This window comes from Populus trichocarpa, chromosome 12 (genome assembly GCF_000002775.5).
Source record: "Populus trichocarpa isolate Nisqually-1 chromosome 12, P.trichocarpa_v4.1, whole genome shotgun sequence".
Lineage (NCBI taxonomy): Eukaryota > Viridiplantae > Streptophyta > Magnoliopsida > Malpighiales > Salicaceae > Populus > Populus trichocarpa.
Genome location: NC_037296.2, coordinates 11,456,531 through 11,481,508, shown reverse-complemented (window position 1 = coordinate 11,481,508; position 24,978 = coordinate 11,456,531). Strand labels below are relative to the sequence as shown.

Genomic DNA, 24,978 nt, shown 5'->3' with positions numbered 1-24,978 from the left:
TATTATTTCACTAATTTTTTTTTAAAATCTCAACGAGATAAATCCAACAATACCAAGAAAAGTTACCAAAAGTGACTCGAGTGGGCCACACTTGCCACCAAAAACAAGTAGGTCACCCTCCACCATTAGTGATGTTTTTTTGTGTTGTTGGATTCGTTTTGTTGGAATCTTTTTAATGGTATCAGTGTGTCGTATTCAAAGCTTTAATATATCTCCAAGATCTTTTTTTTTCTCTCTTTTTCCTCTCTCTACCTTTTAATATTTTTTAAAAGATATCGTTATTCTGAATAGTAAAAAGCTATAAAAATTAAGTTTCTTAATAAATACATGTACAAACTATATTATTTCACTAATTTTTTTTTAAAATCTCAACGAGATAAATCCAACAATACCAAGAAAAGTTACCAAAAGTGACTCGAGTGGGCCACACTTGCCACCAAAAACAAGTAGGTCACCCTCCACCATTAGTGATGTTTTTTTGTGTTATTGGATTCGTTTTGTTGGAATCTTTTTAATGGTATCAGTGTGTCGTATTCAAAGCTTTAATATATCTCCAAGATCTTTTTTTTTCTCTCTTTTTCCTCTCTCTACCTTTTAATATTTTTTAAAAGATATCGTTATTCTGAATAGTAAAAAGCTATAAAAATTAAGTTTCTTAATAAATACATGTACAAACTATAGTAGTTCACTAATTTTTTTTTAAAATCTCAACGAGATAAATCCAACAATACCAAGAAAAGTTACCAAAAGTGACTCGAGTGGGCCACACTTGCCACCAAAAACAAGTAGGTCACCCTCCACCATTAGTGATTTTTTTTTGTGTTGTTGGATTCGTCTTGTTGGAATCTTTTTAATGATATCGGTGTGTCGTATTCAAAGCTTTAATATATCTCCAAGATCTTTTCTTTCTCTCTCTTTCTCCTCTCTTTACCTTTTAATATTTTTTAAAAGATATCGTTATTCTGAATAGTGAAAAGCTATAAAAATTAAGTTTCTTAATAAATACATGTACAAACTATATTATTTCACTAATTTTTTTTTATCGTGTTATTTCATCAATAGTTTTAATTAACTATACAATTTTTTTAAAAAAATTATTAATTTATGGCTAATTTTTAAGATTCGCAATAATTAACAGGAGATTTCGTGCAAGGGCCACAACTCCTCCAAGATGGCCGATGAAGGCAATAGTGGTTGCATGTCGCTTTCCATTCAACTCTCATTTTGACCAAAGAACCTAAATCAATATTGATAACTTCATGGTATCCCTTTTCTTTTCCTTCTCTCTAAGCTTTTTTTTGCCTTTGGATTTTTCTTTGATTTTGTGCTCGTTCGTCACTCATTGAAGACAAATAAAAACTTGCAAACCTAAACTTTAACTCCATGACTTATGCTCACACCAACCCAATAATACGACTTTTATATTCAATTCAATGAATCAATGCTACCTCCAAATATATTTGTGGAGATATATGAGAGCCTTTCCTTGCGCATGAACTTGTGTTTACGAGGAGTTTTACCCATTGACGGATATGACTTTAGCCAAAGGTGTGAATCATTGAGTTAGGGTTTTTTTCCTTTTTATATTTTATAGCATTTAGCATCCACATTTGCTTCTTGCACCAAGAAGGTTAAATACAAGCACTATCGTCAAAATTGCAAGGACTCGACCTCGATTAGTTGAATCTTGCTCTCTTAATTGGAAAAAGAAACTACCTAGTACATTTGCTTTGTATATTTTATCAGATTAATTATTTTTAATCAATCAAATTAAATTTTATTGTTCCAAATCAAACATCAACTTAATAATAGGGTGTTTGTTTTTTTTATATTCTGAGAAACTCATATGAAATTAACCGAAACAAATTGTCAAATTTAATTTTAAATAAACTTAATATGGAATAATCGAATTAAAAAAAATTAAAAGATTGAAAAAAAAAAAGAAAACAAAAGAAAGGAAAACATTATTCAAGCCAAAATGCTCCTCTTCACAATGTACAATGAATCCATAAGGAGATTTAGATTTTTTACTAGATCATTAATCAGGCTACACCATAGGTCAAATCAAGTTTTTTTTGAATGTAAAAAAAAATATTCAAGTGTTGTTAATATATTTTTTAGTAAAAAAAAATTTAAAATATATAAGAATTGATATGATGTAACTTGGTCGACTTGGAAAATTCAAAGACAACTTGGACGACAAATAAAAATATAGTTTGACTAAAAAAAATCAAGTGACATCTTTTTTAAAATTTTAAAACAAAAACATATTAGATCAACTCAGGTTAATCTATAAAATTTGCTAACTAGGTTATGAGACCCTGGTAACCCTATAGAAAGCAAATAAAAAATAAATAAATACAATTCTCAGTCATCCCAATTTTAAAGGATGAAATTAAAAATAAAATTCAACTACAAAACTGAGCCGAGACAACCCTAGTTAATTTGTTAAACTTGGGTCATGAAAATAGAATAATCTCATAGAACGCAAATCAAAAAACAAGTTATGAGACTCAATTCTCCATCAACCTAATGTTAAAAGATAGAAATAAAAAAAATTAATTAAAAAGGAACATAAAAAACCACCCGAGTCAACTAAGCAAACATGTGACCTAGATAATGAGATCAAGATAACCTCATAGAGTGCAATAATGAAATTGAAAATAGTTCAACTAAAAAAAGGACAAAAAAAACCTTGTCAACCGGTTTAACCCGCGACTTGAGTTATAAGATTGTGATAACCATATATAAAGAAAATAAAAAATAATTTATGAAGCTCATTTCTCAACCAACCCGTTATTGAAAAATTAAATTGAAAAACAATAAAAAATGACAAATAAAACGATCCAATCAACTCGGATTAACCCGCAAAACTCAATGTTGAATGATAAAATTAAAATTAAAAATATTCATTTTAAAAAAAAAGAACAACAAAACCCGAGTTAACCTAGCTAACTTACAAAACTCACGATCCGGATCATAAGATCATGACAACCCCATATAAAGCATATAAAAAATAATTACGAAGCTTAATCCTCAATCAACTCAATGTTAAAGGATGAAATTGAAAAAAAAATTAATTAAAAAATAACTTGAGTTAATATAGTTAACCTGTGAAACTCACGATATAGATAATGAAACCAAGATAACCCCGTAAAAACCAAATCAAAATAAATTATAAAATCTAATTCCTAATAAATCTAATATTAAAAAATAAAAAAAAATTAAAGTTCAAAAATAAAAAAAAATCCTAAAGACTTTTGAAGATAGAGTTGAAAAAAGCCTAGGCAGTTATTACTGCATTGAAATGAAATGCCATGGAGGTTTTTTTTTCAACTCAGTCTTTGAAAATCTCGAGGACTTTTTATTTTTTATTTTATTTCATCGAAGCATTTTAGCATATGTTAATAATATACTTATAATAATATATGCTTGTTCACGCACTTCCATTTACAAAATAATTTTTTTTTCAGTGATTAATCTTGATTATTTAATTACAGAACTTGAATAACCTAATACATGTGTTTGTCTACTCAAAAGTTGAGGTCAAGTTCAATTTGGTAAGAACTAATATATGAACAGGGTAAGGTTCGATTTTCATGAAGAGTGGGTGCGGCTACCTACCGTGTCTTGGTCAAATAAAAATAAAAATAAAAATAAAAATAAAAGAAAAAGACAATGAGTACTTTTGTTCTATTGTTACAGAAAAAGACAAATGTGGTCAAAGGCTCACGAAGGGCTTCGATCAATTGCTTACTTTTCAAAGTGACTAATCAACGTCCAATTTGTAGTTAATATTTTTGTTTTGGGGACCAAAAAAAAAAGTAATAAGGAAGAATTGATTGCTACTTCATGTTTTATCTTTATGGCGATATAATTTCTCTTTTTTTAACAACGGCAAGCATTTCTTCCTTTCAATTATTGTATATTCGAAAACAAGTTTTGACGTTTTCTAATTGTCCGAGCTAGGTTTAGTAGCGCGATGTTTGTTTTTGTATTTAAAAAGTGTTTTAAAAAAAATTTAATTTGTTTTTGTTTTAAATTATTTTTTAATGATTTTGGATAGTTTTGATATACTGATGTAAAAAATAAATTTTAAAAAATAAAAAATATATTATTTTAATGTATTTCCAAACAAAAAAATACTTTGAAAAACAACTATTACTACCATCTCAAATACTATCTAAAACAAGCACGGAACAATAAATCATGCGAAAGCAAACAAAAAAATACGAAAGGAAAGATTTTAGCATTTCGTTTTCTTCCATGGAAGGTGAAAACAAATAGAAAAAAAAATAATAATACCATTATCAAAGCTAGATCCATCATTCCACCTTCATTCCAATTTCCAATCTTCAATCCACCTTCACTTCTTTTTTTTATTTTTAGTATAAATCTTCTCTTCATTCCACCTTCACTTCTTTTCATTTTCTAAATCTTTTCAATTTGAAACTATTAGACTAAATCCATCATTCCAATTTCCAATCTTCAATCTTTCTAATCAAATATAGTGTTCAAGTTTTGTTTTTTCTAATTAAATTATCCACTAAAAAATAGTAAAAATTATCTCTTCATTCCACCTCCACTTCTTTGCATTTTCTAAATCTATCAATTTGAAATTATTAGACTAAATCCATCATTCTATTTATAATATTTAATTTTTCTAATAAAAAATAAGGTTTATGTTTTTTTTTCTTTTCTTTGTTTTTCTAATTAAGTTATCCTTGAGCAAACTTTATTGTAACAAGATGAAGTCATTACTAGGTCAAGTCTTAAACAGACTATCCATATCCATATTAATTCATTTACGAAAAAGTTATCTTTTATAGTTTCTGGCATGGAATATATAACTGAAGAGTTCATAGCAAGCTTGACATACAAAAGTCTAAGAAAACATTATAGAAAGGCAAATGCATATTGTTGCTTTAACATATAAGTTTTTATTTGGATGTTTGATTGGCACAAATTATACCAATCCAAAAGACTTATTAAGAGGTCGTTATCATGGATATATTCTAAAGGCCATCTGAGGATATTTTCGATGTTAAAATTCACTTAGAATATCTATTTTTAGGCTCTTTTATGATCCGGATCTCCAAAATCATTTTAGATTATTGTTTGATTGACACAAATTATACCAATCCAAAAGGCTTATTAAGAGGTCTATATCATGGATATATTCTAAAGGCCATCTAAAAAAACTATAAGATGTCATGTGTAATTTTCCTGAATAAATAATATGATGTTTTATTCTTATTTTATAGGTGTTTGGTTGAAACAAATGAAATGGGAATGTGAATTAAGTGTAAGATTTTTTTAAAAAAAACTAAAAAGGATCAAGGTTTAACTGTTCACCTAGACTTATTGTATTGTGGATTGAAATATTGTAATGATATTTTTCTCGTATCAAAACAAATCATTAGACTAGTTATTAAAGGTAATACATTATTTTCCCAAAGTTTATTAGTCATTATCAGACTGATTAGGGACATCTCAGTCTTTTCACATTTTAACATTATATTAAAATGACTAAATTAACCTTAAAAATAAAGATTATATAATTGGTGTCTAGGGGCTTTTTTAACTTTTCACTTTTTCAAAGCATATGAACAACTACATTACCCTTAAAAGCAAAATTTCTTTACCTGACATCTAGGAGTTTTTTCATATTTTCATCTTAGTTTTTTTTGTTATAATCAAGTTGATTAGGAGACAATTTGGTATTTTAATAAATATAAAATATTATTTAAAAAAGCTAGTTGGCCCATATAATGCACGCGGTAGGGTGATAGATGTTTTCACTTTATTCAGACGACACATGAGGGGGCTTTCAGTGGCCAAATAATGGCTTCTGAGGTGATATTTGAATCTTCTCAGAGAAACCACCATCCTTGGTGACCTATATGGCCAGTGGAACTTAGTTTTGACATCTATAACATTTTCTTTTGTCATTCGTTCTTTTCTCTCTCCTCCTCGATTTTAATGCCTGACCCTTTAAATTTTTAAAGAAACCCTTCGATTTGTGTTTCCTTCATATTTGCTCCTTATTCTTTTCATTACTATGTGTTTTATTTGAAATAATTTATAAAATTAGGACTTCTTTTTCAATTTCATCCTTTTTGATTTTTTTATCAGTCAAATTTGATCCCTATTCTTTTGATTACTATTTGATTTATTTGAGATAATTTTTAAAATTGAATTTTTTTTTCTGATTTCATCCTCCTTCAGTTTTCCCCCCTATCAGATGTAATCCTTATTCTTTTTATTACTATTTTTTTACTTTGAATTTTTTTTTAAATTGATATTTTCTAATGATTTCATCATTTAAAATTAAATTTATTGGGAATTGAGCTTCTTGATTGAGTTTGGGTTTAGGATTTCACAAGTTGCTAGTTTGAGAGATTAACCTTGGTTTATGAGATTCGCCGGGGCAAGCTTATGTTTTCCCTTTTTTTAAGCTCATGCTTTTTTAGTTTTATCCTTTAATATTTATTTAACATTTATTTAATTGAGATTGAGATCTTATATTTTTTTATTTGCTTTATATAGGATTTTCACTAATTTTAAAATTGACCTGAGTTATCTCGAGTCTTTTTATTTATTTTTATTTGTTAAATTGACATTTTTTAAAGAGATTTTTTTTAGTTGAATTAAATTAATTGATTAAATATAAGTATGAGATGCTTATTTTATGATATTTTGTTTGGTTTGCTTTCTCGGTTGTTGCTTTGATGGCACACACAACCTCTTTCGTTGATGTGTGACTTTTGTAGTGACGTTAAAACCATTTCGGTGAGCTCTTTTTGGTGGTGGGTCGATGCCAAAGGTGAAGCGATGGTAAGTCTCTAATGGGCTTTTCTTTCTCCTCCTTCTTAGTATGACATTGTTAGCTCATTTTTTATAGTTAATTATTGCCAACTTTTTTTATTATTCAATTTATTTATTATCAATATTTTTTTTAATCATATTATTATATTAACCAAGTTTATTAAACCTAAACGAGGTAATGACTCAAGTCTCAGATCTTTTTATGTTAGAAATTTTTTGATAAGGCTCATGACACAGTGCTAACTACCTATCTAAGCATGGATAAAAATTAAACATAATTGCACTTTTACATGGGGCGTGGGGAGGTGGGAATAAAAGCAAAGAATTTTATTAATTTTTTATTATTATTACTACTACTATTACTATTACTCCACCATTTATTTCTTTTTTATTATTATTTTTTATCATCATCACAACAACTTTTATAATCACTTTTAGTATTTGTACTGTTAGAAATATATTAATGAAATCTTTTTTATAATTATTTTTCATTTTTATCTTAAAAAAAGGCATTAAGAAGTTTAAATATCCCTTTTTATTATTTCAAAGGAGGCATTAAATATTCCAAAATTTCATTATAATTCCTCTATTTTAATAACTATTTGTATTTCAGACATTTCATTCTGATAATTAAACCAGACATAAGTTGTTGTAAATATTTTAAGATAATAATATAATAATTGTGTGTATTTTGAATGATTATTAACAAGAAGCTGATGTGGATAATAAGAGATGGAGTGCTGATTCTGCTGAATCTCGTGATAACATGGTAGTTAATGACGCGGGACATGCATCACGTGGATTTTGACTTAAATGTTTTTATTTTAATTATTCTTTAATTAATAATTTTTTTAATAATTATTAGCTCAATTGATTAAACAAGTTATTTTATTATATTAGAAGACTAATAATAGCTATAATTTCTTATTTTATTTTCTTCTTCTTGCAACTAAAAGTTCTCTTTAAAAAACTTAAATTTCACATTTTTCTAGCTTTCAAAATTAATCCCAACAAAAATAAATAAAATATAGATGATAATTAAAATAAATTTACTTACTTTTTCCTAATTGTAATTTAAAATTAATTTGTGAAATTTTTTTATATGACTCTGATAACTTAATAAATTCAAAAACAATTTAAAAAAACATAATTTAATTTTAAAAAAAATCAAAACAATATTTTTTTAATATTAAAATAATAACATATTAAATAAATTTAGAAATTAAGGCATCTACATTGCGATCAAATCATAGACTCCTTTAATTTAATAACACCGCATAAGAGCAATCCTTTATTTGATTGCGAAGAGAAACACATGCAATGGATGTGTTCCGGACCAAACAGTGTGCTTTTTTTTTTTTTTTTTTAATGGTCAGATTTGAAAAATAAAAAATCTTGGAAGTTTCTGGTTTCTTGGTGTTGATGATAGTGTTTCGCGCCTCCTTTCATATTCTTTTCCCTTCTTGGCTGTTCAGATTCTCTCTCTGACTCTGTTTCTGGCCTTGCATTAATACTAACAGAAGACCCTCCCTCCTTTCTCTGCTTTCCATAGCCATCCCTTTTTTCTGCTTCACACACACTTCAAGAACCCACAAACACCACCACCATGTACTCCTCCGCAACTGCAACAATCTCCTCCATAAAAACAACCATCTCACCAAACCCTAAACCCACCAAGAAAAACCCACTTTTCCCCTTCGAAAAAACCAAACTTCTTTCTTTCTCCTCCTTCAAATCTCTTAAATGCATCCACTCACCACCTTCAAACCCAAAACCTTCAAATTCCTCACCTTTAACCTGCACAGCAGTCACCTTTTCTCCTTCACAGACAACCGAGCTTGTCCCAAGTAAGCTTCACCATTTAATCACCGAGTTCAAGTCCCTCTCTCAACCAATCGACCGTGTTAAACGCCTCCTCCACTATGCAACCCTCCTCTCTCCACTACCAGACTCTTCCCGGGTCGATTCCAATCGGGTCATGGGCTGTACTGCCCTGGTCTGGTTGGAGGCACAGTTAGACAAATATGGCAAAATGATGTTTTGGGCTGATAGCGACTCAGAGATTACAAGAGGTTTTTGTGCTTGTTTAATTTGGGTGCTTGATGGGGCGCTGCCAGAGGAGGTTTTGAAGGTGACAACAGAGGATTTGGCAGCTTTGAATATTGGATTGCATGGTGGAGCGAGGTCGAGAGTGAATACTTGGCATAATGTTTTGGTTAGTATGCAAAAGAGAGTGAGGATATTGGTGGCTGAAAGAGATGGGAAGAAGGATTTTGATCCGTTTCCATCCCTGACTGTTAGTTCTGATGGGGTTCAGGCGAAGGGGAGTTATGCCGAGGCTCAGGTTAGGATTAAACTTTCCAAATTCTCTTCGTATTGATTGGATTTTGTGCAAAAGAGAAAGCAAGTTTGGTGTAGAATTGGACAAATGAGATTAGGATTGTAGAACAAAAGTATTGAAGAGATCAGTAGTATAATTTTTACAAATGTTGGAGACTGCTTATAGTTTTTCCCCCCCTGATAATCCTTGTAGGTCTTGTAGAGTGAATTTGGAGATGATATTTTTAGAGGTTCTGTTATTAAATTTCTCTTGGACTATTCTTGTTCATGTTTAATAAAGGCTCATGATTTTCCTCTTCCTCTTCCACTTTTTTGTTCTTAATTGTTATTATATTCTTTGTTTTTTTTTCTTTGTTTTTTTTTTCTTTTTTGGGTGAGTCAGATTCTGCCAGGGCATGCGGTTTTCTTTTATAGGCTATAGGCACTTATAAGAGAGATGTCTCTGCATTTCTATTCTGGATTAGCACTGGGAGAGTGGGGCAAGGATTTTAGAATATAATGATGTATTTAAATGATTTAACTTGGATTAGTTGTTTGTGCTGTTGGTGATAAAATTTCTGTCTTCATTAAAATCCAAAGTTTATTTTAGTTTAATTGCAGGCAAGATACTTGTTCCCGGATGAATCTAAGGTTCAAGAGATTGTCAATGTGTTAAAGGAGAAGAAAATTGGTGTTGTTTCTCTTTCTTACATGGATCCTGAAGTTCAAGGTATCTTGACTGCTGCACAGAAGCACTGGCCTCACATCCACATATCTGATACGTTGGTCATGGCAGATAGTGCTGTTGAGATGGCTGAAGGCGGGTGCAAGTTCATCACTGTTTTGGGTGTGGATTTTATGTCAGAAAATGTGCGTGCAACCCTTGATCAAGCTGGCTTTGGAGAGGTGTTTCATTCTTGTTGCTCGTTTTTCTTGTATCGGTTTCCTTGGTCATTTCTTTACTGGTATCAAGCACCCTTTGTTGTGTTTTATATGGATGATGACGCATAAAATGATGTTACTGTAAAACATTCTTACATCGTATCATGTTTTTGAATTTTGTACACAGAATTACAGATTAACTGTGGTGTTGGTGTAACATACCATCAAAGAAATTCATAATTTTCTTTCCTCGTGGCATTACTACTGCAGGTTGGTGTGTACAGGATGTCAAATGAGCGCATTGGTGGTTCTTTAGCAGATGCTGCATCTACTCCTGCTTAAATGAAATTATCTTGGAGCCGCTTCAGGGTCTCCTCCATCTTTGCATGTTATCTACATTAACACCTCACTTGAGACAAAAGCTTACGCTCAAGAGCTTGTTCCTACTATCACTTGTACTTCTTCCAAAGTTGTGCAAACTATCCTGCAGGTTTGTAGTTGTTACAAGCGTGCTTTTACCTTCCGAATCTTGTAATCTGGTGTTGAGCACCTAAAAAGGTTACCTTTGTTTCTTCTGTTTTTTCTTCTATCCCATTCATCCACAGGCTTTTGCTCAAATTCCAGATTTGAACATACATGGGTGCCGATATTGCAAAATTGTTCCTGCAAATGACTGCGATATTGACTGATGAAGAAATTGCCAAGATACATCCAGCGCATAGTGGAGATTCCATTAGATTACTGCTTCCTCGTTTACATTTGAAAGTCCCTTTTTTCTGTTTACTACATGTTACATGTTAACGAATGATATGATAATACTATGTAAATACTAATCAGTAACCAAATAAAAAAAAAACAAAAAACTTAAATGCACAGGATATTTGGTCATGAAACAATTATAATCCATCTATAGTTTGTACTTCTCGCCTATTGTTCATAAAGCTGTACAATAGTTTTTCCTTTGTTCATATGTGATTATATTTATATTATCTATTCTCTCTCCTTTTATCATCAGCGAAAAAAAAAACAATTAAAAAATAGAGAAAATAAATATGAAATCATTATATAATCTTCAAAAGTTTTAAAATCTATTAAAAATTGGAAAGAGAAAGTACGAAAAGCATTAAAAATATGAAAAACATAAAAACAATGCAGATGCTAGTACAAGATCTAGGGAGGTGGATAACAAGAAAGTAGATTAGCCATCATATCTATTATATTTGTTTGTGTGTTACACATCCTCTCGTCTATGGTGCATTTCACTTTCAATGTTCTCCAATCAATCTTCCACCCTAGACATCTTTTCAGGAGAGAAAGTCATTGATAGTCTTTTAAACATTGTTTCAAACCCATTATCACTACTAATAGGTTGTGCTTCTCCCCTGTCATGAAAGTATATCCATTTGATCTCTGGACACTCCATTCATCATCCTTGTTTAAAGCATATATCTTGACGAGGGTTCTAGTGTTTATTTCCATGTTCTTGGATACGGAATCCTATCCATGAGCAAAATCTCAAAATACTAAAAAATTATACTTAGACACAAACTATAGGGCGAAGACTTCTGCTTTTGATGAAGTGCCATAATAAAATTCCTCATCATGATATATGACTGGTTAATTTGACCTTTAATCATGCAGTCAATTAAGCATAAATTCATAAAAGTTACTTCATCAAAATGCCCTTTCTAGGGCAAAATGTCATATGCAATTAAATCATTACTTAATCATATCTATAACAATAAATCTATTTGCAAAAGTACTCATGAATCTCTAAATATCATCACCTTGATATGATGTAGATCATTGGCACTTTTTCTTCATGATTTCACATCCCATGTATGTTTATTGGGTGCCATTAAGATTTAATCTCTAAGTAATTGACTCCAAATAGGCTTAATTTTGTGGATTTTGAGTGAATTTAGGAGAAGAGTCATGATTAGGGTTAAGGTTCCTCTATTTAGGAATTTTGGCTTTTGATGGAAAGTGACAGTTCTATATATACTGTCGAGCAATCGATCTACCGGTTGCTTTGGGTTAAGTTCAATCGATCAACCGATTGAAACCTAAACTTGAAATTTTCCAATTTTCTCTTTTGATCCTTTCTTTGCACTTAAAATGGGTCATTTTCATATTAAAATTATAACAAAAAAGCAGAGAAATCGAGGGGTGAAAATATGAAAATTTAAGCAGTAGCCTCATTGCCAATGCTCTAGCTTAATCGGTTGATCCAATTATGTGAACCGATTGACTAGTTCATATAAAATCAAGATTATCTTAATTATCTCTTTTACAAGTGTTTTTATGAGTCGAAATATATATTTTTGTCCAACTTGTAGACTCAAAAACTAAACCCAACTCAAAACTCAAAATCTTATAAATTTGATAATAGTCATCCTTTATTTCTCTGGCTCAACTAGTCGGCTGGTTGAATTGGTATAATGAACCAGTTGATTGGTTTTTTATTGTCAGTGAATTATTTTTTTAGTAGAATAGATATTTCATGCTAAAAGGATATGTATTTTATCATTTAAATATGTCTAACTTGTTTCCAATAATATACACACACATAAATAATATATACCTCAAATATCTTTAGCATCAATAAAGCCTAAATTTCTTAGAATTTTGCAAAAACAATCCTTATTTAAAGGCTTATAAAAATCAACATGTTAATCAATGAACACACCCGAATAGCTAATCAAATTCAACTTGCTTCCTTTAGATACCACAATTATAAACCAATTATACCATGCAATTTGAAACAAAAACTTTTATAGCACTAACATGTAATTTTCTAGGGCAAACTTGAATAAATGCACATAGACACACAAAGTATAATATCGAGTCTATTTGCAATTAATTAGAAAAGAAACAATAATACCTTGAAATTTGGTGATTTCTATATTCTTACTATTTTCGTTCATATCAAGCTTAATTGATATGTTATATCCTAAGTATGTGGAAGATTTTAATGTGCTTGTTTTGATTGATGAAAATATCATTTATCTCTTGTTGAGCAAGCATTATCAAAAAGCCATTCTTCATACTTTCTTGATTCCTACACATAAAAATCAAGAAGATATTTTTAGAACTCATACCTTTTTTACTCCTTTGTGGTTAATGGTGGTTCCTTTTAGAACCCAAGTCAAACCATAAACTTTGTCCTTTTTAACAAGACATGCATAAATCAGATAATCAATAGCTTTACAATAATTTTATTCATGGTTGGGGTTATATGATTGCTTGGCTTTAATAAAATAGTTTTTGAAATACTTTTGATTCTTTTTATATTGATAACCTAAACCTCTTTTGTTAAAAACATATCTTTGACTTGAAAGAATGATTTCTAAAATCTTAGAACTTTGTGTAAATTTAATGAGGTACTATTCAACTTATCAACCTTTTCTTTAAAAACCTTATTTTCATCTTCAAGTTGGTTAATCATTTTACTATCATCAATTATAATGCATGTTCTTTTTTTCGATATATCTTTTTTAACAAATAAACATATATGAATCTTTTTCAATGAACAATATTTAGAACTTAGCTTTCTAAATTCATCATACAAAGATTCAAAAGCATCATGCAACTTATTGTAAGAAAGGTCAGATTCATCATTCGAAAAATGTACTTTATTCTCATTTTCGATGGTTATGAAGCATATATTTGCTATATGCTCTTTATCACTTGAGCTAGAGTCTGAATTGTCATTCCATGCAACTTTTATTACTTTTTTGCGATGATGACTTTTCCTTTTATTTTGAAGAATAACCTCTTATTATGTGTTCTGTCTTGTTGTATTTGAAGCACTTTAGAAGTTCCTTGCTAGAATCTTCCCTATTCCTATATTTTATGAAGTTTGAGAATCTTTTGTTTCTTAGTTTCTTCCTCTGAAAGCTTTAAAGTTGGCTTATAATTAGTGCAATGTCTTCTTCAATTCCTTTTTTATCTTCATCATCATTATCATTATCATCATCATCTTTAATTTGATGAACAATTTTGAATGCCAAATTTCTTTTTGGATTTACTTCTCATTCTTGTTCTTTCATGGCAATTTCATGAGTCATTAGAGAACTAATAAGCTCTTCCAATGAAAGTTTGGTGAGATTCTTAGCTTCTTCAATAGTCGTCACATTAGCTTTCCAAGTCTTCAATAAAGACTTAATAATTTAGCTCACAATATCAGCATTAGTATAAGTCCCTACCAAAAGCATTCTAACTTTTAGTTATATTTGTTATTTTATTAAACATATTTGTTATAGATTTATTTGAAAGCATTTTGAATAACAAATTATGAATCTCATTTTTTAATAAATCCAATGTTTAAGGATAATATTGAAAAAAATTAATTTAAAAATTACAATAAAATAACATGAGTCAATCCATGTTAACCTATCTAACTCATAACTCGATTCATAAGATTAGAATAACCCAAGAGAAAGTAAATCGAAACAAATTATGAAGCCAAATTCTTAATCAACCTAGTGTTGAAAGATAAAATTGAAAAAAAAATCAATTAAAAAAAAACTACTTGAATAAACCTAGGTTAACCCGTCAAATTCGCGACCCTAGTCATGAGGCGAGTATAGCCTCATAGAAAATAAACTAAAACAAATCATAAAGCCTAAGTTTTAATCAATCTAATGTCAAATGATGAAATTGAGAAAAATCAATTAGAAAAAGAAAAAAAACTCAAGTCAACCGAGTTAACTTGTCAAACCAATGGTTTGGATCATGAAATTGGAATAAACTCATTAAATTAAATTGAAAAATAGTTATGAAGTCTAATCACCAATAAATCTAATGTTGAAGGATGAAGTTGAAATTTAAAAATCTTTTAAAAAAATGACTCAAGTTATCCCAAGTTAACCCGCCAAATTCGTTACTCAAATAAAGAAATAGATATAACCTTATAAAAAAAAAACTAAAACAAATCACAAGATCTAGTTCCTAATTAACTCAATGTTGAAGGATAAAATTGATAAAAAAAAATCAATTGGTGAAAAGAAAAAAAACTCGAATCATCCGAGTTAACCCGTCAAATCCGCAATCCAGATCATAAATCTAAAATAACCTTATAAAAGTAAATTATAAAAAATTATAAAATTTAATTTTTAATAAATCTAATATTGAAAGATTGAATTGCAATTAGAAAAAAAAACATAAATTGAAAAAAAAACTACCATTCAAGTAAATAATATCTTTTGAGGATGAGTATAGTAAAACAAACCTTATATTTTAGGATTTTATTTTTGTTAATAATATCACCGTTTAATGCGTTGATATATATATATATATATAGTAAAACAATAACTCTCTCTTTAAATACATGAAACGCGGACATCTCATCTAATTTTTTTTTTTTATGACAAGTGTGTATATATATTTTTTATCGTTTTTTTCTTTGCCCCAACCTCCATGTAAGTTTCTCAAAATAAATGCATTTTAAAGTGATGCTATGATTATGATAAATGAATTGTTTATGCGTAAATGACATTTATAAATCACTCATATACTAGGTTTTTCTTGTCAGGAATGCAGATAAATATTAAAATCACAATTTCTTGAAATAAATTTATGATAAATTATTTTTTTAAGTAATTAGAAAACTCATATTATAAGCTTAATTTAATAATGCATATTGAATATTTTGTTATAAGATAGAAAAGCAATAAATAAATATCATTTCAAGGTCTTTCAAATTATTCAAAAGTTTATAGTAGTATAGAAGTTCATTTATATATTATTTGATTTCTTATTATTTTTCAATTAACTTCCTTTTTTCCCCATAAAATTATGAAACCAAATGATACACTACTATTTAAAAACAAAAAACAAAATTAAGAATATTTAAATTTAATATGTATCAATAAAATAAAATAAAATATATCATATATCTTCTTTTAAAAAATATTAATTTCTTACTTTATTTTTAAGATAGAAATTTTAAAATTCAATTTTTAATCAATAAAAGAAATTTAAAAATTGGTACCAAGTTGAGAAAAAAAAAAGGTAAAAATTTAATTAGATATTTTACACATATAATATTTGTTAATATTTCTATTTACATAGACATAATTATTATGATTACAATTACACACAAATAAACTATTAAATGACTGATTATATATAAATAAATCGAATAACTAAAATTATTGCGAGACATGAGACTGGCTTCTAACGAAAGCTATATACAGGAGGCTGAGACTAAACCATTTGTCACGTTAACAATGGTGGATTCTCTTGGACAATTGACCACGTAGTCACAAATCACAATAGTCGGTCAAATTAATCCAAGCAACCACAGAAAGGTCACCGCCCTTTTCCAAACAAACCTGAGACTTCATGTCCAAACCCAACTAGAACACTGTTGTGACTTGTCGTTCCAAACAAACTAACCGTCCTCGTTCCATCACTGCTCTGTATCTGTCTCTGTCTCTGTCATCGACAAACAAACGTAAGCAACCAACAACGTCATATCTCTTTCCTTTTAGTTTGTTTTTAATCTATCTATGAATGAATGTATATGTTCTTGACTTTCTGTGATTTTATTTTTGAGTTTTGTTTACTTGATGAAACAGGAAGCCAATACTGTTTCTGGGCTCTCATAATTATCGAAAGAATTTTTGTTTTTCTCATTAATTACTGCTATGGTGAATAGCGTAAGCAACATTAAATTCTGGGTTTATTTATCTTAAGTCGGTGGATGCTGTTTATAATGGATCATGTCGAACATATTATGGCGTAATTGTTATTACTTTATGATTTTTTTTTTGTTTTGATTTGGGTTTTCAGTGTAGTTTATGGATGGTTAGAATTTTCATGGAAATAGCATCATATGTGAGTCCCAAATCTGCTCTTGATTCTTTTTGGTATTGACAAAGAATGGGTTTTTTATTTGATTAGAGTCTTGGTGCAGTTCAGCTCTTATGTCATTAATTCCATTCAAAAACTTTGTCATTAATGTCTACATCTCTGTCTGTCTGATTGCTATCGAGTATGCAGATAGATGTTATAAATTTTAGTGTGTGTTGGATCAGGTAATCTAGGCGAAACTTTAAAAATTTGTCCTTAACTGCTGTTATTGCTCATCATTTTCACTCAGGCTCTGTTTGAAGAAAGATGAAAGAAAATTAAAGAATGGGAAAATTGTTAGTTTAATTAGTGACCTTAATCGTAAAACGTGCAAAGTTCTTCTAAGAAAACTTGCATTGGGTGGTAGCCTTAGTTAGAGGATCAATTCAGTGGTTTCATATGGATCCCTTGCAGTTAATACTGTATTATTTTATGTATCTACCGCTGTTAAATCCTGCATTATGCAGAGTTCAGTGACTCATAACTGGCTCCTCTAGTTCAAAGGTCCAATCTCCTTCATCTGTTTATATTCTCACTATTCATCTTATGGTTAGGCTTAGGGGGTGTGTGGTTGTGGTGCCTGTTTTTCTTTAAGCACAAATTCTACAGTATTATCATTAATTGTGTAGGTGTATATAATCCTCTAGATTCTTTTTATTCAATATTTGAGAACTGTGAACAGGATTTAGTTTAGTTTATAAGATATTGATCATACCATATTTGGCTTCTGTTCAGACGTTAGTAAAAAGAGAGTGCTTGCTGTAATGTGTGTAGTTAATAATGTGTGGGCTTGTGGTATAAAATTACAAGTTAATCAGCAGTTTTTCCTCTACTGGAACTTTTTATTACTCTCAATTAGAGTAAATTATTTGAGAACCATTTAGTTGTATGAGAGGTCATAAAATTGTGTTCGCAGGGTGCATTTTTGCATTTCCAATAAAAACATGTAGCTTTTCCTGAGGGATATAATGGTCTTTTATTCCTGATTTAAGCATTTGAATGCCCTTCAAAAAAAAAAAAAAAAACGGCTAAATGCATGCCCCAATTTTGTGTTTTAGATTTTTAGGCATATGACATTTTATATCCAATGGAATTGATTTCTTATACTATGATGTATCTCTAGAAAATCTATGCAGGATAGAAAATTCCTTGATCAGATTATTATTGATTCTATAATATTTTCCATCATACTGTTTCTCTGGATAGTATGTTTATATAAAACTTTGACTATGTAGTCATATTTTCCTTTGGCACTGGAAAAATGATTTGACAAATTAGTTTTTATATGTTCTGGACATGTGGTTTTTTTAGTTTTTGATTCTGCATACCTGAGAACCTTTAAAACAGCAGTCTGCATTGCTAATTTGCAAGATTCAAGAGTGTTGCCTGGTTCTGTATAAGTTTTTTCTTTTGAGTTCTAATGACCCACAGAAGGAAAAAAAAATATCAAGTAAAAGATCACCTACATCTCTATTGTCTGTGACATCCTGAATTCTCTTACAATGATCACAATGGTGGACTCAAGTCAATGTTGAACGTGCTTTAGCTATACTGGTTTTTGTATATACAGCTATGATGGTTCAATTCTTTTGCTTCTTTACCTTTGAGAATTCCTTTAGGGATAGAATTAACTCTCATTATGTATTAAACATGTTTTTTTCTTTGTAAATCCATCATGAAAGTTCATGGATAGGATAAGCATATACCACTTGATTTGATGGTTGGATTATATATTTCATGGTTGACCACCTGCCCAAAATATATTCTAAGTCTGTGTCATTTTGATCCTGTGGAAAACACATACACCACAACCCTGATGAGTAGAACATTTACTATGAGATTCCTCCTTACCCATACTGATTCCATTCTCTCTTAATCAATTACTTGGAAGACCTTGGCTGATGATCTATCATCTTTTCCTCTGACAGGGTATCTGTGCTGGGGATGCAATGGGGTCAATAAATGGATTGGTAAGTCCACCTGGGAAGCGACCTCTTTTTTCATTTGGTGTAATCTCTGATGTCCAGTATGCTGATATTCCTGATGGTCATTCATTCCTTGGTGTTCCCCGGTATTATCGACATAGCATCCATGTATTGCAAAGGGCAGTACAAAAGTGGAATAACCACCAGAATCTTAACTTTGTGATCAACTTTGGGGATATTGTGGATGGGAAATGTCCTCCAGGCCAATCTCTAGATGCTGTAAAGAAAGTAAATAATGAATTCCAGAAAATCAATGGTCCTGTTTATCACTTGATTGGCAATCACTGTCTCTACAATCTTCCCCGTGACAAATTACTACCACTATTGAAGATCCAAGGTCTCAATGGCCTTGCCTACTATGATTTTTCACCTAGTCCAGAATACAGAATCGTCGTGCTGGATGGCTATGATATCAGTGCAATTGGATGGCCACAAGGTCATTCTAAAACTTTACAAGCACTAGAATTTCTTGAAAAGAAGAACCCAAATTCAGATAAAAACAGCCCATCAGGATTGCTGGGCCTTGATAGGAGGTTTGTAATGTTCAATGGAGCTGTTGGGAAAGAGCAACTTGAATGGTTGGATGGCACACTTCAGGATGCAACAAAGCTGAAGCAGAAAGTGATCGTTTGTTGTCATCTGCCTTTGGATGTTGTTGCATCATCTCAAGAAGCACTTCTATGGAACTATGATGAAGTAATGAACGTAATCCACCAGTACAATTGTGTCAAGGCTTGCCTTTCTGGACATGATCACAAAGGTGGGTATTCAGTTGATTCCCATGGAGTACACCACAGGTCCTTTGAAGCAGCCCTTGAGTGTCCTCCTGACACAGATGCATACGGACATATCGATGTTTATGACGACAGGCTACTGCTTTTTGGTACCGATAGGATTCAGAGCACCGAAATGTGTTTTAATCCTTAACCTGACTTGTAAGTTTAACATTTTATTTGGTTAAACTGCCATTCATCTGTACATTATATTATCCGCATTGGAATAAATAAATAAATTAACAAGCCATGGAAGAGCTCATCATTAAACTCAACTCGGCAATTGTGTTGTGCCTTTCTCCTTCCAAAAGAGGTATGGATGCAACTGTTGATTGCTATCAATGTCCAAGATTGAATACCCTACACGTTTGCGATTAGGGGATGGCTTACTCTCGATGGTCTCTGTTGCTTGTTCTCATTTGTTTATGTTTATTTGTCATGATCGCGCATGCCTGTTGTTTACACCATTGGTGCTTGTTTTCAGAACTCAACTTCCTTTATCATCTCCAGACTTGTTGGAGGTGTTACCAGAATAAATAGAGTAATATTTTGGATGATGCCAGAGATGTTTGGTTGCGTGCAGATAGAAAATGTGATCACCATCATCCACATCTTCATCGTGACGCTTTGTTATTTATTTTTTTCTAGTTTAACGTGGGTGTCCGAGCCAGCTTGCGCACACCTCGATTAATTCCACGGGCCGCTTTGTTATTTTTGGTCCACCCTACATGATGGCTTGTCTGCTTTATCTTCAAAATTATGCTAAGCTGTCATGATCATGTTGTAATTCTTTCTTTACGCTGCTGTTTTTTATTTTTATTTTTTAGTCTTTCTGGAAATGAATTGGAAGTCAATGGTTCGCTTACAGCTATAAAAAATCTGAAGGACTTGTCAAGATAAAATAACCCAGCTGACTCAAACCATCTATTTCAGATATCAGCAGCTCAGTTTTTCATAATAAAGCCACTTTCTTTTCCTTGTTTCCCCACAATAAAGTCCAGATTTCCTACGAGTTCAAGAAAATATAAAAAGCTCAAAACAAATTTAAGAAAATAAAACATGGCACCCACTACTTGTGCAATACTATACGGGCTTATTGTTTGATATGATATCTGCTGCCCTGTTCACTTTACTGAGATCTCTTTGACTTTCTCTTCTCGATGTAGAAGAAAACAAGCAAGGACACAACAGAGAAGACACTAAAGCAAATTGAGCAAACATCCATTGCCATGTGGCGGCCGGTGATTGATTCCACTTGAAACAGATTTGTGGTCTTGTGTGCATCTGTTGTTTGCCCGTAAGCCACCTCGCTCTCATCGGCGTTATAGGCATAGGCACGTATGAAGTACGTGGCAGTGGGCACGTCACGTTGAACAGTCCACTCGAGGGATTGGAAGGTCTTGTTGGCAGAGTTGTAAGGCCTGGCGACGATCTTATGCTGGCAAGTCCTGTCCTTCTTTATGCGGTCTACAGTTTTTCTCCAGGCGCGGTCTACTTGGCTCAGGGGCGCGTAGCATAGTTTGACCTTGATCGTCTTGTAGGTCGAGTCGGTCCCGGCTGCGAGGGTTTGGTTTAGCCCCCATGTCACAGTGATCTTGTCTACACCACCTTTCAACACTGCAAATTTTATTTGTAATGAGTTATTTATTATCATGATTAAGATAACAAAAAACGATAAACTTCAAGAAAAAACAGGAAAAAAAAAAGTAATTTTAAGAACATACATAAACTCGTGGATTATGATTTTAAAAGGAAACCCAATTATGAACTCCACAATTCCAACAATTTAAATATATTTTTGAAGTTTTATTAATATTTTGTCCTTAATTTTTGACATGATGAATATCCAATGGAGCACGCGGCCATCAAACGCGTAAACGCTGACAAAATCTGACCTTGTTAATTAATAAAACCTACAAGATGGTGTTCTATGGCTGTTTATCTAAATCAGACAGAGAAAGAAGATGGGCTGTGAGAACTGAGGAGTTGCAAATCAGAAAGAGCAAAGAAGAAGACAGTTCTTCGGGTTGCGTTACCTTGTCCTGATGTTGGTGAAGCCGTGACCGCAAGAGTTTTTTGCAGAGAGGAGAAGAGAACAGCTTGATAGCAAGGCAGTAGAGAGCAAGAGAGAACAAGGGATGCCAAGAGAAGACGACGTGCTGCCATTGGTATAGAACTGAAGATACTCTTTTCTTGTACAAAAGCAGCAAAAGTGGCTACGATCCCACTAAAACAGAAGGTATGATACTATAAAGTGGAGACTGCTCGGCTTCCTTATATAATACAAGGCCAGACAAAATACAGTAAGATCTTTTTTCTTCATGGGAATAGAAAAGAGTTTTACTTATTAGACAGATGACCCTTAACACCAGGAAAGGGTGGGGTTAACGAAAGAGTTCTTGGGATGGATATGTTATGAATATTTTTGTTCATGCACAGTTTATATTCTTAAACATGCTCTTAATACTTTTAAAATGTATGCTTTTCATTAGAAAAAACATTTAAATAATTTATTTTTATTTTTTAAAATTCATTCTTGACATCATTATAAATATACCGCCAAGCAAGGAGTAATTTAGAGGGTGGAAATCCATGGTGGACGTAGAGGGTATTGGTATACGTATCGAGGACATTTCATTCTTCGTAGACTTTTTTGTAATTGGACAATTTCTATGGTTTGGGTTGTCCCCTAGCTTCCCGAAGAGATTAGACGAATCAAGGAAAGTTGCTGATCGAGGGAAAAGCCAAATAGAATGGATGTGGAAAGGAAGAGGAGACTGGTAAAGCTCAGTTATTATACGAGTTGGCCTTCTTGTCCCCCAACTTGACTGGAATTTTATATTATATACTCACCCATTATTCTCAAATATTATTTTTAGACACCGTTTTTTTCTAAGTATTTTTTATTTGTAAAATATATAAAAATAATATATTTTTTTTATTTTTTTAAAATTATTTTTAACATTAACACGTTAAAACAATAAAAAATTATAATATATTAATTTTAAATAAAAAATAAATCATAAAACACGGCTTCTATCCAAAAAACAAATAATTTATAAAACAAGGTCCAGGTATAATCAACTTGATTAACTCTTGTACACAACTCTTCAGGGTGGTTGAAGGATCGAGCAGCTAGTGATAGCTACTGGCACAAGATTAGCTCTTGTACACGAGATTCTATGGTTTGTGGTAAGATGATGAGAAGTATTAATGATGTTCTTGAGACTGAGACTGTAGATTTGTCTGGCCACAACTTCTCTCATTCCTCTCTCTTAATCATTCCCTAGAGCCCCTTCTTTTTCTTCCCCAAGTTTATATAGAAACCACATTTAAAAAGGAAAAAAAAAATCACCGGATCTTGTCCGGGTTCACCCAAGTCGTCCTGGTCATGGGTCGACCCGTCGGGTTGACCGGGTTTTGCCGGGTTGTTGCATTAAACGGTCTTTTAACAAATCCGAACCGGTCCAGCCACCGGGTCCCGGATCGACCCGCCGGGCCGGTCTAAGTTTAATAAGTATGGTTTCTACCCTAAAAACAAATAATTTATAAAACAAGATCCAGGTCCATAATAAAGGTAATCAAGCCAGGTTCCCTCTGATAAGGGCTGATTGTTATTGAGCTAAACTTGAATTATCCGACTCGAGCAGGAAACGAAAAAAATTGGGAAATTTCAAGTAATGGGCGACTCGAGAGAGGAAAGTTTTTATAGTAAACACTAGTCTCGATGCCAGATGCTAATTTTCCCTGCGGTATGGATCAGAAATTAATTTTAACATGAAAGAAAAAATATGTTGCCGTTTTTAATTTAAAAAAAAAACTATGAAAAATCTCATATTTAAATTGAAAACTTGAAATGCATGTTTAATAATTAAACTAATTAATAATCATACACATTAATAAATACTAAAAAGAATCATTGAAGATAACCAAAGAGTATATAGAAAGTTGACTTGGCTCTATGATGTTGCCTCATATATGGTATGACATTGAAATTAAATTGTGTTGGTGTTGGCTAAATTTGATTCATTTGATCTAGTGAGTTTAAATGTAATATAATTATTCTTTTTAAAACCTAATTTAACTAAAAATATTTTAAGATATTGTCGTTTTAATTTCTTAAAAAAAGCTTTTTAAGATAAAAATGTTTTTTTTATCAATTTGGATTAACTCGTTAAATTCACAAAATAAATCATGAGCCCGGTTTTATTTAATAACTTTATATTTTGAAATTATTTTTTTAATATATAATTATATGATAACAAAAATAAAAATACAAGTAATTGAGTAAGATTTTATTATTATTATTATATCAACAAGAGCACTTGTTAATATTAAATAAATATATGTTATAATCCCATTAAAAAAACAAAGTAAAAATTGAATTAGATTTTATAAAATAATATATAATATACGAGTTTTTGTTTTTGGAAAATAAATATTTTTATTAGTTAATTTATTTTTCTCTATTTTTATTTTTTTATTATGTATTATTATGCTTCTCTATTTTTTTTAAGGAGTGGTTTTCCTATTTTATATTTCATATTAAATATTACGAGAATTTTATAGTTTTTTTTAAGGAATGGTTTTCCTATTTCACATTTGTGCGACGTGATGTGTATCTCATTGCACTTTTACAGCTATGTTTGTTTTAAATTAATTTTTTTATATTTTAAGTTTTTTTTAGATGATTTTTACCGTGTTAAATTGATTTTAACCAGTTTTGTGGTCAAGTTTTTGACGGGAATCTCAATTTTTTACTTGACAACTCTGTTTTTCTTGGAAAAAAAAAATTACCTTAAAAAAATCAAAAAAAAATTTATGGGTGTGGAAAAAATTATTATTTTTCTTTTGGGGTAAAAAACAGGTTACGTAGAGACATGTGATATTTATGTATCTTTTTTTTTTTTATAAGGGTATAAAAATTGATTTCATTTCCGCTTGAGATAAAAATGAGTTTTTATTTTTATTTCTTACTATCTCACATAGATTCCTACTTCAGTTGTCTCCGTCAAACCAAACATTACCTAATATTAGCGATGAAATGTCAACAAAAATAATAATAATAATAATAAACCCTCAAAGTATAGTTTTAGTTAAGAGAAAGCCATTTTAGCAATTTAATCTTAAGTAAATGGTTTTAAATAGGCAGCAATTAATATATTTAATCTTTAATTAAATTTGAAGGACCCATTTATAAATAATATGTGTACAATTTATGTGTAAACTCAAACGGTGCCTAACAATTTAAAAGAAGACATACATATGTTTCTCTTTTACAGGCCCTCCTGAAGTTTCTTCTTCCTCCTTAGTTATTAGCCCTGCAAAATAAA

The 24,978-nt window shown here is 30.8% G+C and overlaps 2 protein-coding genes and 1 pseudogene across 4 annotated transcripts; 2 read left to right on the top strand and 1 right to left on the bottom strand.

Annotated features, from left to right (window-relative positions):
- Positions 1-8,174: 8,174 nt before the first annotated feature.
- Positions 8,175-11,037, top strand: LOC7458072 (quinolinate synthase, chloroplastic-like; annotated as a pseudogene).
- Positions 11,038-16,239: 5,202 nt separating this feature from the next.
- Positions 16,240-19,920, top strand: LOC7484431 (manganese-dependent ADP-ribose/CDP-alcohol diphosphatase). Of its 3 annotated transcripts, XM_024582674.2 has the most exons (3): positions 16,240-16,489; positions 16,614-16,694; positions 18,816-19,920. In XM_024582674.2, exons 2-3 carry the CDS (start codon positions 16,683-16,685, stop codon positions 19,797-19,799), a joined length of 996 nt encoding a protein of 331 aa, XP_024438442.2. In that variant the 5' UTR covers positions 16,240-16,489; positions 16,614-16,682; the 3' UTR covers positions 19,800-19,920. The 3 variants fall into 3 exon arrangements, with proteins under 3 accessions (XP_024438442.2, XP_002318685.4, XP_052301969.1); XM_002318649.4 differs by lacking the exon at positions 16,614-16,694 and having other exon boundaries at positions 16,242-16,489; XM_052446009.1 differs by lacking the exon at positions 16,240-16,489 and having other exon boundaries at positions 16,503-16,694.
- Positions 19,921-20,542: 622 nt separating this feature from the next.
- Positions 20,543-22,071, bottom strand: LOC7484430 (high-affinity nitrate transporter 3.1). Its single transcript, XM_002318052.4, has 2 exons — positions 21,682-22,071; positions 20,543-21,262 (listed from the first exon to the last, which is right to left on the bottom strand). Exons 1-2 carry the CDS (start codon positions 21,809-21,811, stop codon positions 20,775-20,777), a joined length of 618 nt encoding a protein of 205 aa, XP_002318088.3. The 5' UTR covers positions 21,812-22,071; the 3' UTR covers positions 20,543-20,774.
- Between the last annotated feature and the right edge of the window lie 2,907 nt (positions 22,072-24,978).

Coding starts and splice junctions, on each gene's coding strand:
- LOC7484430 (XM_002318052.4), bottom strand. CDS start 21,811: ATGGCAGCACGTCGTCTTCTCTTGGCATCCCTTGTTCTCTCTTGCTCT. Junction 21,263..21,681: donor TTCACCAACATCAGGACAAG/GTAACGCAACCC, acceptor TAAAATTTGCAG/TGTTGAAAGGTGGTGTAGAC.